General features: G+C 39.7%; 1 protein-coding gene across 1 annotated transcript; it reads left to right on the top strand.

Moving 5' to 3' along the window:
• Positions 1-2,184: 2,184 nt before the first annotated feature.
• On the top strand, positions 2,185-14,633 carry CLUP02_10117 (Sec23/Sec24 trunk domain-containing protein; the record flags this gene model as incomplete). Its single annotated transcript, XM_049289093.1, has 20 exons — positions 2,185-2,198; positions 9,820-10,020; positions 10,081-10,116; positions 10,171-10,231; positions 10,287-10,417; positions 10,469-10,763; positions 10,820-11,299; positions 11,355-12,452; positions 12,505-12,704; positions 12,763-12,769; positions 12,833-12,923; positions 13,003-13,041; positions 13,111-13,172; positions 13,350-13,412; positions 13,563-13,633; positions 13,699-13,814; positions 13,883-13,916; positions 14,008-14,128; positions 14,208-14,532; positions 14,620-14,633. The coding sequence occupies 20 exons, from the start codon at positions 2,185-2,187 to the stop codon at positions 14,631-14,633; spliced, it is 3,459 nt and encodes a 1,152-aa protein (XP_049146237.1).
• Between the last annotated feature and the right edge of the window lie 85 nt (positions 14,634-14,718).

Below are 14,718 nucleotides of genomic sequence, written 5' to 3'. Positions count from 1 at the left end.
ACTTAACGAATAGGGCATACTATTTTTTAAAAAAAGACTCGTTATTCCTTAAATAGAGTCTCTTTAGATAGAGATCCTTTACTAATACTACGACGACTATAAAATAGGTTATATAGGAGCTATAAAAACTCTCGAGCTAATCTAAAGGAAGTTCTATTAAGAAGATATCTAATAAGATATCTAGGAATACGTTAAGAACTATAAGTATTATTTAGGAGTTATAACCCTAAGATATAAGCCGTATAGGTAGCTATAGTTACTACCACTACCCTTATACCTATTCTAAGAAATATTTATAGACTTTATTACGGGGCTATTACCGAGCGCTCGTAGTAACGGCGCAAAGTACGATAGTATCGTAGTTATTATTTATTATATAATAAAGTTCGCAAAGTTCTTACCCACCGTTAAGATACTTAACGTAATATAAATAATAAGTATTTTATACCGAGAGGTCGAATATAAGTTCGGTATACCTAAAAGTATTATTACAGATAAAAATAAGTTCTTTATAAGCGCATTTTAAGAAGAGTTCGCTAAGGAACGGGCAATACGTCGCTAACTATTTACTACGTACTACTTATAAACGGATAGCTAAATAGAGCGAACTTATTAAATATTAAAAAAGTATTTAAGGATCTATACCGAGGGCTCGCTAAATAGGTAAGTAGCGTAGCTAGAGGAGGCCAAGTTTATATATAATAATAGTTAACACTTTACTATAAAGGTATCCCCGTATATAGTACTATACGGCTACTACCCTAGGTACGTTAAATATATACCTAATTATAAGGCTATAGTCTAGGGGGTTCGGAAAAGGGTTTAGAAAATTAGGGAGATTAGGGCCCAGGCTACGCGAGCGTAGGTATAAGCTTCTAAGAGCTAAGTAGCTTATTATAATAAAAAATATACCCTAAAGGAGTTTAATCGCAAAGAGGTCGTTAGCTTATTAACGAAGAATATACAATTTAAGAATAATAAACTAGCGCCGAAATATATTAAAGTAGTAATAGCTAAAAGGGTAGGGAAATAGGCTTACCGAGTATATTTACTAAAGTAGTATCGGAGAATATATAATATTTTCTTAGTTTCCTAGCTTAAGCTATAGGGAAATTGCCGAACGGTTAGTAACTAAACGGCGAATCTTTTAGAATTAGAGGACGAGTAAGACGTTTAGGAAGTTAAAGAAATCGTCGCGATATAAAGCGAGGGAGGAAACTTACGATATCTTATTAAATAAGCTAGGTAGCTTACTAAGTATAATACGTAAAAGCTTATTAAGTATTTTAAAGGGGTAGCGGAAATAGTTAATAGATTCGAACGCTATAAAAAAAGGGTATATATAAAATAGGATAATAAACGTTAAGTTCGCGGCAAAAGGTCGCTAAAAATAAGTTAATTAATAATATACTATAGAACCCTTTTTATTTAGCTTAGCGCAATCTTTAAGAAAAAGATATAGTATTATAACCCTTGGTAATACGTTGCTAAGAGATCGCTAAGATCTAGCTACGTAGGGGGAGTAACCTATATAATACTAGCGGTAATAGTAGCGGCTCTAGTATATACCTCTAAAGCTTAATAGTTAGTAATAGTAGTCCGCTCGGTAAGTAAAAAGCGGGGAGGCTTCGTGCGCGTACTTAGCTAATTACTTAAAGTAAGGCCGTTAACTTTATTAATATTACGACGAGTAAAAGAGAGGCGGTTAAAGTCGCGCAGAGTATTATATATATTAATAATAATAGTTCGCAGAGCGTTCGCTACTTAGTTACTATTAGAGGCTATAATAAGAAGTATAACAGGAGCTATAATAAAAAGCATAACGGGAGCTATAATAAGAAGCATAACGGGAGCTATAATAAGAGGTAGAATAAAAGGCAAAGTAGGGGCCGTAACGCTATTATTATTAATAACGGGTCGGGGACGGGGGATATTATCCGAGGTAACGCTCTCGTAGTCTTAGTCGAGCTAAGGGACCTTAGTAATATTAATATTCGTAAAGAACTTAGTAACGTCGAACTACTTATTACGACCTACGGCTTTAACTTTAATACGAGTAATAGCCTCGTCGAGCCGTCGTAAAGCCTTTACCTAGAGCGGGAGGAGCGTAATACTAGCCTTATTAAGATTTAGAATAATACGACTAAGGGCTAGGGTACCCTCGTTTATACTAAAGAGAGCGTTATGGGTAGGGGTCGGTAAGTTATTAATATTAAAGCGGCGGCGCTTATTATAACGCTAAGAAAGAGAATTCTCTAAATTACTACCGAGCTCCTTAGATTTAGTATCCTCGCGCTAAGACTTATTAAACTTAAACCCGAAGTCGTCCCGCTCGTCGTTATTATTAAGAATATAGTTAGTAATAAGAGTACGCTTTTTAATAGGAGTCCGAGTCTCGGGACTACGGGAAATAGGGGTAGCGCTATATATAATAACGGTATAAATAAGTACCTTATTTACTAAGAACTTAGCGACGCGTTTACAAAAAGTAAGGAAAATAAAAAACTCCTAGATATGCGTAATAATAATACCCTTAGGAGTTTCCTTATAATACTAAGCTAGAGCGTTAAGGTTACTTTATAAAGCGGTCGCACGGCTATTATTATAAAAATAAGCTAACTAGAGGTAACTAAGGCAAGAAATAATCTTAGTCTTATTATTAGTATTAAAAATACTAGCCTAAGAAGAGAAATTTAAGTTAATAAAAAGAAAATTTACTAAACGATCGCCGACGACTTACCGTAATCAAGATTAATAAGTTTAAATACTCGCAGTTAGTAACGAGCTCTTAAAGAGTAGCCTATTTAAAGTAGACCTTCTTTACCTTATTACCCGCTAACGGGTTAGCGATATAAGTAACTACCTTTTTTTATATATTAATAGCATAGCTAAAAGTATAGAGAACGCGGCCGCGCTTATAGGAGTTAAGGCTACCCTACTCCTCGGTATTATAAAACTCTATAAAAGTATTCTAAGTAAACTAGGCGGCGTTATATAGCTCCTTAAGAACCTAAGAAATATCGTTAGCTAATATTTTAGTAACGGATTAGCGAGGACTCGACGACTTATAACAGAACACTTCTTTTTATTAATTTAATAAATAATATACTTAGCGACGTGAGCGCCGGCGATATAAATAAGCTCGTTAATATTACGATATAGACTAGCTAAGTAGTATATATAAAGAGCACCGCCGCGGAGACCGTAGAAGCCCTTCTTAAGATTATACTCTATATTAAGTATATCCTAGATACGCGAAATAGTAGATATTTTGGCAGATACTTAGTAATAGTATAATAAGAGAGTCGTAATTAAGAAACGATACGGAATTAGAATATCGTAAAAAGAAAAGTATAGTTATATAAGAAAGAATTCGTAAAACGGTCGCTAAATAGAAAGAGGAAAGAAAAAGTAAATACGCAACTCGTAACGGACGAAAAATCTTTTACTATAATCAATAGCTTAATAATAATAATAACTACGAGGTTAGGCAGGCTCTTATATATTATAACGGTTAGAATACTTCACTACGAATATATATTACTAACTTAGTAACTAGTCGGCGCGCTATCGTTAAATAATAATAATAAAGCATCCGTTAAATAAGGAAATAAGAATAATACCTTATTCTTAGGTAAAAAAGGATATTATTAACGCCTTACGGAATCTATTATAAATAACAACGTTAATAGCTTTATTATTAGCGTTAAAGGAAGATATTACGTAATAACTTTAGGGACTAAAGTTACGTAAGGGGGGAGTAATTATAATAAATTCGGGATACGGCCGGCGATAGGACGCTAATAACTTAGCAACCGGTATACGGATCTTATTATAAAAGAACTTTTTAAGAAGCAGAGCCCTTATAAAGGACTCTATAAGCTTTAGTCTTATAATATACTTATACTTATATTATAGCCTCGCTAGTTAAGTACTTATAGCCTAATCTTTTATAATTATACTCTGCGCTATTATTACGAGCGCTCGGTAATAGCCCCGTAATAAAGTCTATAAATATTTCTTAAAATAGGTATAAGGGTAGTAATAATAACTATAGCTACCCGTACGGCTTATATCTTAGGGTCATAACTCCTAAATAATACTCATAGTTCTTAACGTATTCTTAAATATCTCGTTAAATATCTTCCTAGTAAAACTTCTTTTAGATTAGCTCGAGAGTTTTCGTAGCTCCTATATAACCTACCCTATAGTCGTCGTAGTATTAGTAAAGGATTTCTATTTAAAAAGACTTTACTTAAAAAATAACGAGTCTTTTTTTAAAAAATAGTATACCCTATTTATTAAGCGAATATATTCTTAGCTCGCTAGCCGTAGTACGAACTCTCGCCGATTATAATATATAGAACTTATTTTTAGCTTATAGTCCTCTAACGAGCTCTTTAGTCTCTAGCGAGAGATAGGAAGCGAATGCTATTTTACCCCTTATAAGCTCTTTTATAACGGGGCGTAGGATATACTATTCTAGTATAATAACCCTAGCTCTATCCGACTCCTCTTTATCCTTACCGGACCGTCGACGAGCGTTCGCTAATAACTCTTTTACTTTTTTACTTCGAGTCGTTATGGTAGTAACTATTACTATTTTATTAGTACGCCCTATAATACGCTACTAATATAGGGGAGAGGATTCCCCGTTTTTAGAACTAGCTAATATCTAGCTAGGATTATAAAGGGAGGCCTTAACTACTTAAACGTATACCTTAGTAATATTATTTTATCTTTTTAAGCTAATTATCTTTTATTAGACGTTAGGCGGTAGTTCGCTAATAAGACGTAGCTTTTAGGTTAGCGTAAGGAGGACGTCCTTATAAAGCACTTCCCCCTCTATATAGTCTAGCTTTTTAAATAGACCGTCCGCTAGGTTCGTTTTCCCTAGCCGGTGTTCTAAGTTAAAGTTAAATACTAATAGTTTATATACCTACCTCGCGAGCCTTTTTTAAAAGTCCCGCGCCGGTGCGCTAATTATTTCTTTAAGTACTTAGTAATCCGTTAAGATTATAAACTTTTATAAAAGGCCCTAGAGGTAGTAAGCCTAGTACTCTAGCCCTTTTATTATAGCGAGCAGTTCTTATTAACCCGTAGCCCATCGCTACTCCGTATCCATAAGCTTTTACGACTAATAAGTAACGGGTCGCTATTCTCTATTAGCCTATTACAATAAGATTACTACGATAGCTTTAACTAAAGCGTCGGTTTCTACTCGTATAATACGTTATAGGTTCTAATACGTAAGTACAGTTACTAAAATAAAAGCGACTTTTAGCTAATTAAACGCCTCGTCTACTTCTTTAGTCTACTAAAAGTCCCTTATCTACCCCTTTTTTATTTTTAGTAATACTATTATCGGTATAACGATACCCGAGTATTTAGTAATAAACTTCTAATAGAAGTTATAGAACCCTAGGAATACTTAGATATCCCTAATAGACTTTAGCGCCTTCTAGTTAGCGATCGTTCGCACTCGTAACGAGTTAATCTCGATTCTTTCTAATATAATAACATAACTTAAGAACTCGACCCTCTTTTAATAGAACGAGCACTTTAATAGTTTAGTAAAAAGCCCGTATAAACGCAAACGTCGGAGGACCTTTTTAATATCCTCCGTATGCTACTCCTTTATTATTAAGTAAATTATTAGATCGTTTATATATGCTATATAGTAAGTATTTAGTAGGTCGGCGAGCGCTCGGTAAATATATGCCTAGAACGTCGCGGGTACGTTTATTAGCCCGAAAGGTATAATAATATACTCGAAATAACCGTATCGGCTCCGGAACGCTATTTTCTATTAGTCTTCTTTTTTAATTTAAATACGGTAGTAAGCATCCCTAATATCTATTTTTAAGATTTATTTCGCTCCGCGAAGCCTATTTAAGAGCTCGCCGATAAGCGGTAATAAGTATCGATTTTTTATAGTTACCCTATTTAGCCCGTAATAATTTATATAGAAGCGTAGCGTACCGTCTTTTTTTAATACGAAAAGGATTAGTACCCTAGCCTTACTAACTAAAAATATAATACGACCGTTCGCTAGGTTCTTAGTAATATACGCGCGAAGCTTATCGAGTTATTTCTCGCTTAATAAATAAATAGGACTATACGGTAGTTTAGTACTCGGAACTAGGTTAATAGAGTATTCTACCCCGTTATATAACTACGGTCCTTTTACTAACTACTCGTCGAACGTCTCTATTTCTAATTAAAGTTCTAATAGTAGACCCCCTCGTAGTTTAGTCTCCGTTACCCCCGCGATGCTTTTTATAGTAGTAATATATAATATATACGCCCTCTTGCGATTCTTAACGATATCGCGAGCTATTATTTCTAATTCGGCGACCGAGATAGGCTTATACGACTATATATTCGTCGCTATGTTAATACGAATACCCTCTTAGCTTATTAATAGTCGCGATAGTAGGAGGTTTACTATTCTTTTATCCTTATTAACTATAGCGAATAGTCGCCGAATTTTCCTTAGCTACTTATAGTAGTCGATAAAGAAGAGCGTTAATTAGTAAGCTTTCCCCTAGCTTACGGCTTTACCCTAGAAATCCCTTAACGAGGGAGCTATAGTAGTAGCCGGGGTTAACCCTAAGTAGGTTACGAGCCTAGTACTAATAATATCTATCTCGGAGCATATATCTATATTAATTTCTACTAGCCTTTTAGTAATACCTTATAGAACTATTACCTTACCCTTCGTAATTATTCTTATCAGTACTCTCTTAATACTTAGCGCAAGCGTATTAAGTATATCGCCTATACCTACTTATTTTTTAATAAGTCGACCTTTATAACTCTCGGCTCGGTAGTAACCCGTTAGATAGTTACTAACGTTAGCTTCGATCGGGGGTACGTCAGCTTATCGTCGCCCCTACCTCCCGACTTATTTTTCTAGTACTTACTAAATATATAGCTTATCTTATTATATATAAAGTACTTAATATTATTATTACGACGCTTTTATAATAGCTCGGCGCGAGCACTTTTATTATACGGCTTTTACAATATTACTCCTAGTAAGTCCCTAGAGCCTAGCCCCTTAGAGCTCTCCCTACTCTTTTCTTTATAAAAAGGGGATATTCGACGCGGTTATTTTAATAACGGATATAGCCTCTTCTTACCGTCCTTTTACGACTAGTTACTACCCTTTTATTAATTTAACGACTATAGTCTATTAGCCTCGTAAGCTATATTGCGTACTCTCTTAATTAAGACCCTATAATAAATTAGATCGTCCTATAACTAAAATAGTAGTTTAAAAAAGAACTAGTATGCCTCTACTTTCGAATTCTCTATATCTTCTATGCCTAGGTTATAATAGATCGCTAACTACTTAGTAAGGAACTAGGTAGGGGTCTAGCCCTCCTTTAGCTTCTTCGTCCTTAGCTTTTTATAGTATTCCCGTTCCTAAGTCTCGGGGTCTACGTACTATTAGTAAATAAACGCTAAGAAGTCGCCCTAGGAGAGGGGATCCTAGAGGCTCTTCTCGTAATTATACTATTACGTTTATAGTAATAGGGATATCTTAGATAGGGCCTATTCGATATACTATTCTATAGTGCTTTTTATGCGAAGCTTATTACTTACCTCTATAGTAATAATCTAGTCTGCTACCTAAGCACTCGTAAACTCTTCTCCGATCGGTTTATAGTTATAAAAAGGAGGCTTTTTATATTCTCGTCGACCTAGATACGTCGCCGGCCGCTCGGTAAGCTATTAAACGAGCTCCTCGTATCGACGCCGTTCTTAGTTTCGATCTTCGACTATTATTTTTATCGTCTTATAGAAATAAGTTATTATTAGGCCTATAAGGTCTACTAAACTAGCTATTTTAGTACTACCCGCGCTTTTATACGCACCTTAACCTCGTATATCCAGCGATCGGTCGCTAATAAACGCCCCGTTCATAATAAATAGGGTCTTTAGGGTATTAACGGGGTAACTAGCCTATAAGGGTGATCTACCCCAATTATCTTCTTCGTCTAGCTTTTCTATAAACGCTAGTATTCAGGTAGGACTTGCCCTATAGTAGGCTCGTTCTCCTAGATAGAATGGGGTCGAGTAGTCGACTCTAGATAGCTATAGCTCGTCGGCGCTAACGGCTCTTTACTAACAGCTAGGCGTCGTTTCGTTAACGTTCTGTTCGTTTCTATAATCTATTATTACTTATATTAGTTACTCCGTAGAGGTAAAAGCTTTAGAATTATAAGAAATTAGGCTATAAGTACTTAACTAGCGAGGCTATAATATAGGTATAGGTATATTATAAAACTAAAGCTTATAGAGTCCTTCGTAAGGGCTCTGCTTTTTAAAAAGTTCTTTTATAATAAAATCCGTATACCGGTCGCTAAGTTATCGGCGTCCTATCGCCGGCCGCATCCCGAATCTATTATAACTAAGTAGTAATAGAAATACGTACTTAAAAAGTAAAGATTTTAAGCTTAGGCTTACGGTAAGTATAAGAGGTAGATCAGAAAAAGTATACTAAAAATTTCCTAGTTTCTAATTAGCCGCACGGGCTATATTAAAGTAAAGTACTACCCAGTTAGCTAAATAGTACTACCCTAATAGTAAAACTCTTAAAAATAATAATAATAATAATAATAATAATAATAATAAGAAATAGCGAGGGAAGTAGCGTTTTTTAATTTTAGAAAAAACCCGAAATAATATATATATATATATATATATAGCGCCTAATATCGCCGTTAATGATCCGTGGTTATGAACTTTATAAGAGGGAAAGTTAAAAAGTTAAAAAATCTAAAAAAATTAGTCTATTAAGATAGTGGGAGTATTTATTAATAATATGTATTAATATTATATAATCGATATTAAGAATCGCCCAAGCAACTAGTAAAGGTAAAATAAAAAAAACAAAAAAATAAATAAATATATATATATATACGAGTTAAAGTTAAAAACGAATATTAGTAATAAGAAGGTTAGTATTACTTTTAATAATAATAACGAGAGTATCTCTAATATTATATTATTATAAGCTACTATTACTTAAAGAGTAATAAACTTAGCTAAGTAAGCGGCTTATAAAGTAATAATAATAGCCGTTAATAATCCGTAGTTATGAACTTTATAAGAGGGAAAGTTAAAAAGTTAAAAAATCCTAAAAAAAAATAGTCTATCGAGATAGTAAGAGTATTTATTAATACTATATATTAATACTATATATACGATATTAAGAACTACCCGAGTAGTTAGTAAAGGTATAATATTAAAATAAACTAAAATAAATAAAATTAAATAAACGATATCCAAAACCGCCCGAGTAGCTAATAAAAATAGAATATTAAAATAAATAAATTAATATTATAAGTTTTATATAAAGAACTACCTAAGTAATTAATAAAAGTAATTAAGTTATTATCAAGCTTTTTAATTAATAAGCTAATATAATAATATCTTAACTTATTTAAAATATTTTTAATAATTAAAACCTTATTAAAATATATTACTTAGTTTTAAAATATAAAAATTAATACGTTTAATTTAATAAGACTCTTAATTTTTTAAATTACATAAGCTCTATACTCGCTAGGTATAGATTAGTATACTATAATGTTTCGGTATAGTCTAGCGAGACAGTGTGAGTATCCACTGATACCGTGTATTAATACCGTGTAACCGATATCGAGAATCGCCCGAGCAGCCAGCAAAGGCAGAATACCAAAACAAATAATGCTTCGGTATACCTCTATAGCTGTCCTGGCTATATACCCTTGCGGTGCACCTCTTTATACGTAGCCGCAGCCCCGCGCTAGAGATCAATGGATCTAGTACTAGTAGGTCACTGGCAGGTACCTTGGTAGCCCCACTACAGCTTGTTCCTGCCACATTGCCTCCGCCGGTAGGCCACAGTTCAAAGCCGCCGTTGTTTGTCAACTGTGCCGTGGCCATACCAAGCTACCTTCTCCGTCCTATCCTCTATTTAACGCAGCAACCCTCGCGGCACTCGCAAACCATCTGCTGGCAATCTAAGTATGAACTGAATGTACCGCTATTCCTGGTCAAATATCCGCCACTGACCACATTTTACAGGATTCACGCCGAAGCCGCACCACCTGAATATCGACCGTAGCAGAGCATTTGAACAACGATGGACTACGAAGCTCTTAAGGAGCAATGGAGCGAGGTCGAGGACCGTGATGGAGTTCGCCTGAGTTGGAACGTGTTTCCTAGCTCTCGTATGGTCAGTTGTTCTTGGAAAAGTGTCTTTCTACGTCTTCTGACATGTGCTCATACAGGAAGCATCGCGCTTGGTCGTGCCGATTGGGGCCAACTACACTCCTCTCAAAGAAAAGCCCGACACACCACTCCTCCAATTCGAACCGGTGACTTGCAAGCAACCTTGTCGCTCCGTCCTCAATCCTTTCTGGTGAGTTAAGCGATTTGAGTCATTGGAATCTTCAAGCCTGACCTGGGCTAGCTCTGTGGACGTAAGAGCCCGTCTTTGGATTTGTCCATTCTGCCTATCGCGGAACCCTCTTCCGCCCCATTACAAAGATATCACCGCCAATGCCATCCCCCCCGAACTTCATCCCTCCAACACTACGATCGAGTATCGGCTCTCGCGGCCGGCGCCAAGCCCTCCCATCTTCCTCTATGTTGTCGACACCTGCCAAGAGGATGATAGCCTGGCTGCGCTCAAGGAGTCATTGGTCATGAGCCTGAGCCTGCTACCCGAAAATGCACTCGTTGGCTTAATCACATATGGCACGATGGTAGGTGGCGTATTCATTGGGAACCCCATGACCCTCCTTGCTGACCACTTCTCAAGGCACAAGTTCACGAAATCGGCTACACTGAATGCGCGAAATCCTATGTGTTCCGCGGGAGCAAAGACTACTCCGCGAAGCAGGTGCAGGAGATGCTCGGCTTGCTCTCCCCAGCAATGCGACCCGGCATGCCCCAGCAGCAGCCTGGAAGGCCTATGCCCGCAGGCCCTGCGTCGAGATTTCTGCTACCCGTTCAGCAGGCCGAGTTTCAGCTGACGAAAGCTTTGGAGCAGCTTCAGAAAGACCCATGGCCCGTAGCCAACGACCGCAGGAGTCTGCGCTGCTCCGGCGTTGCTCTCAGTGTCGCAGTAGGACTCCTTGAGTCTTCATTCCAACACGCCGGTGGCCGCATCATGCTCTTCGCTGGTGGACCGGCGACAGAGGGACCCGGCATGGTAGTTGGCCCGGAACTGAGAGAGCCCATCCGATCGCACCACGACATTGACCGTGACAACATCAAGTACTACAAGAAGGCACTCAAGGTCGGTACTTAGATGAGGTTTCCTCTGTATAGGAAAAGCTGACGCTAGCCCCTAGTTCTATGACATCCTGGCCAAGAGGACCGCTCATAATGGCCACATCATTGACATATTCGCGGGTTGTCTTGATCAAGTCGGTCTCTTAGAGATGAAGGGCCTCTGCAATTCCACCGGTGGCCACATGATTTTGACCGACAGTTTTACTTCCTCTATGTTCAGGCAGTCGTTCATTCGCGTGTTCGAAAAGGATGGTGACGACAACTTGCTCATGGGCTTCAATGCTACGCTCGAAGTACTCACCACTAAAGAGTTAAAGGTTACTGGACTGATAGGCCACGCCATTTCTCTTAACAAGAAATCGACATCAGTTGGAGAGACGGAATGTGGCATAGGCAACACATGCTCATGGAAGATGTGCGGCATCGACCCCAACGCAAGTTACGGCGTATACTTTGAGATTGCAAGTCAGGGAGGCCCTACGCAGCATCAGCAAACGCCACAGAAGGGCATGATCCAATTCCTCACCTACTACCAACACTCGTCCGGTCAATTCCATCTGAGGGTTACGACAATTGCCAGAAACCTCAGTGGACCAGCTGGCGATCCGGCTATTGCACAATCGTTCGACCAGGAAGCTGCTGCTGTCCTGATGTCTCGCATTGCAGTGTTCAAGGCCGAAGTTGATGACGGTCCGGATGTCTTGCGCTGGGTTGACAGGATGCTTATCAGACTCTGCTCCCGCTTTGCAGACTACCGGAAAGATGATCCATCTTCCTTCCGGCTCGAGAAGAACTTTACATTGTACCCGCAGTTCATGTTCCATCTCCGGAGGAGTCAATTCCTACAGGTCTTCAACAACTCCCCCGACGAGACGGCCTTCTATCGCCATGTCCTTAACCACGAGGACGTAAGCAACTCGCTCATCATGATACAGCCCACGTTAGACTCGTACACGTTTGATCAGGAGGGTGGCCAACCTGTGTTGCTGGACTCGACTTCTATTCAACCCACCCATATCCTTCTTCTCGATACCTTCTTCCACATTCTCATTTTCCACGGGGAGACGGTCGCCGAGTGGCGCAAGGCGGGATATCAGGACCAAGAGGGCTATGAAAACTTTGCATCTCTGCTCGAGCAGCCCAAGGAAGACGCAAGAGTAAGCTCTCTCCCTCCGTCAGGCTCCCAGTACGTCAGCTAACATTATGTAGGATCTCATCACCGATAGATTCCCACTTCCTCGATTCATTGTTTGTGATGCTGGAGGTTCTCAAGCCAGATTCCTTCTGTCGAAGCTCAACCCGTCGACCACCCACACTACCGGAGCTTATGGCGGTGTGGGTGCGCAAAACGCCCAGACTATCTTCACTGATGATGTGTCTCTGCAAACCTTCATGGACCATCTCATGAAGTAAGGAATTACTCAATATTTATCCTATCCTATTGGACTTGCTAACTCTGGGTATTAGGCTGGCCGTAAGTGGCACAAACTAAATCAGTTGCGTATCGTCATGGGCTGAAGGAGGATATCGGTGCCAGCAAAGACGGGGTGGTCGTCTTCGTCGTACCAAGAGACGACAAATCCACAAGATGGGGGATGTAGAGCACAATCGCAACTCGGAGTCTGGAGGTCTCTAGCATATAAGGCTTCAGACTTTGCCGTAGTTATGAAGACAAATGCCAATGAACACTGAAGAATTCCGTGTAAGATTTCACTTACGCGGCCAATGCGGCCAATGCACCTTGCGGTCCGTGAAATTTATCACATTGAATCATGAGAGCAAGGCAAATGAGACAATAAGTTGAACGATGTTGAGACTCTACCCGAGCCAAGGTATTTCAGGAGACCTATGTACCCGACGCAACTTCGTTTGACCTGGTACATGTGAATCGTGACAGAGTGGGGATGTATGGTAGCTGAAGAACCCCGCCCCCACCAAGACGATTGATTCCCTACTAAGGTAGGTACGGAGTGGGAGCGTACCTAGGTAGGGAGGCAAGGTAATCCACGGAGTACATCAGGTGGGCACCTGTACCCGTACCCAAATACTTCTAGGGCAGTACCGCAATCGCTGAGGCGCACTCCGCATGGACTTCGCCAAAGTTGCGTTTCCGACGTGTGGCTAGAGTTAAGGTAGTCGTGGGCAGGTAGCGAATGTGGCTTAGTCTATCCGTAGCGAGAGCTGATAAGAAGATCAGATAGGTACCTAGGCAGGTAATATTATCAATCAAGGGCACTTTGGGTAGGTGCGAACAAACCACGTGATAGTTGCGGCTTTCTTTGGCGAAAAGACCCTCCGTGGATAGTGGAGTGCGAAAAAGGTTATTGGCCAGGCTTTTGTGCACCGATTTTCTCCGCTCAGCCACATGAATTGTGGCGTAGTATCTTAGTCTTTTTTGCCTAGGGCTGCGAGAAGGCGCACAGAACTAATCAACATTTTCCTCCGTCCAACTCGACCTCAACTCCATCTTTCGACACCAACTTTCCCATCAGACCCAGATCCGAGAGCAGACACGATGCGTAAGTGACCCTCTCGACTGCCATGAGGCCGAACAAGCGACGACAAGAAAACTAATAGTATACCACAGCTCCCAAATTCGATCCCAACGAAGTCAAGGTCATGTACGTCGCACCTTCCCTATAACTAAGAATATTTGCGGCGACGAGGAAGGAGGTTTTTTTTATGTTTTTCTAACACATTTCGCGAATACAGCCACCTCCTGGCCACCGGAGGTGAGGTTGGTGCCTCCTCTGCCTTGGCCCCCAAGATCGGTCCTCTCGGTCTGTCTCCCAAGAAAGTTGGTGAAGATATCGCGAAGGCGACTGGCGACTGGGTATGACAATTCCTCCACCCTTAACTTTTAACACCCCCGCAAGCGAGCTAGAACAGGACTGACATGATTGGAATTATAGAAGGGCCTCCGCGTGACGGTTAAGCTCACCATCCAGAACCGTCAAGCCGCTGTCTCCGTTGTTCCTACTGCCTCTTCCCTCATTATCCGCGCCCTCAAGGAGCCCCCTCGCGACCGCAAGAAGGAGAAGAACATCAAGCACAACAAGTCTGTTCCCCTGGAGGAGATCATTGAGATTGCGAGAACCATGCGCCACAAGTCTTTCTCCAAGACATTGGAGGGAGGTGTTAAGGAGATTCTTGGAACGGCAAACAGTGTTGGATGCCAGGTTGACGGCAAGAGCCCCAAGGCCATCACCGATGCCATCGACGCTGGTGAGATTGACAGTAAGTACTAAACATCCGACCATTTACGTTCCAAACTTGGAGAATGATCAGTCATATGTTGGAGTAGCTGGCTAACAAGATGAACAGTCCCCGAGGAATAAAGGAGGTCAATAGCTGGACGGACACTCTCGCATGACTTCTGGAGTTTAGGAATGGTTCTGCATTAAGGGAACTACCCAAAAGGGA

The sequence above is a fragment of the Colletotrichum lupini genome, chromosome 5 (genome assembly GCF_023278565.1).
Source record: "Colletotrichum lupini chromosome 5, complete sequence".
NCBI lineage: Eukaryota > Fungi > Ascomycota > Sordariomycetes > Glomerellales > Glomerellaceae > Colletotrichum > Colletotrichum lupini.
This window is presented reverse-complemented; position numbering and strand designations above follow the sequence as displayed.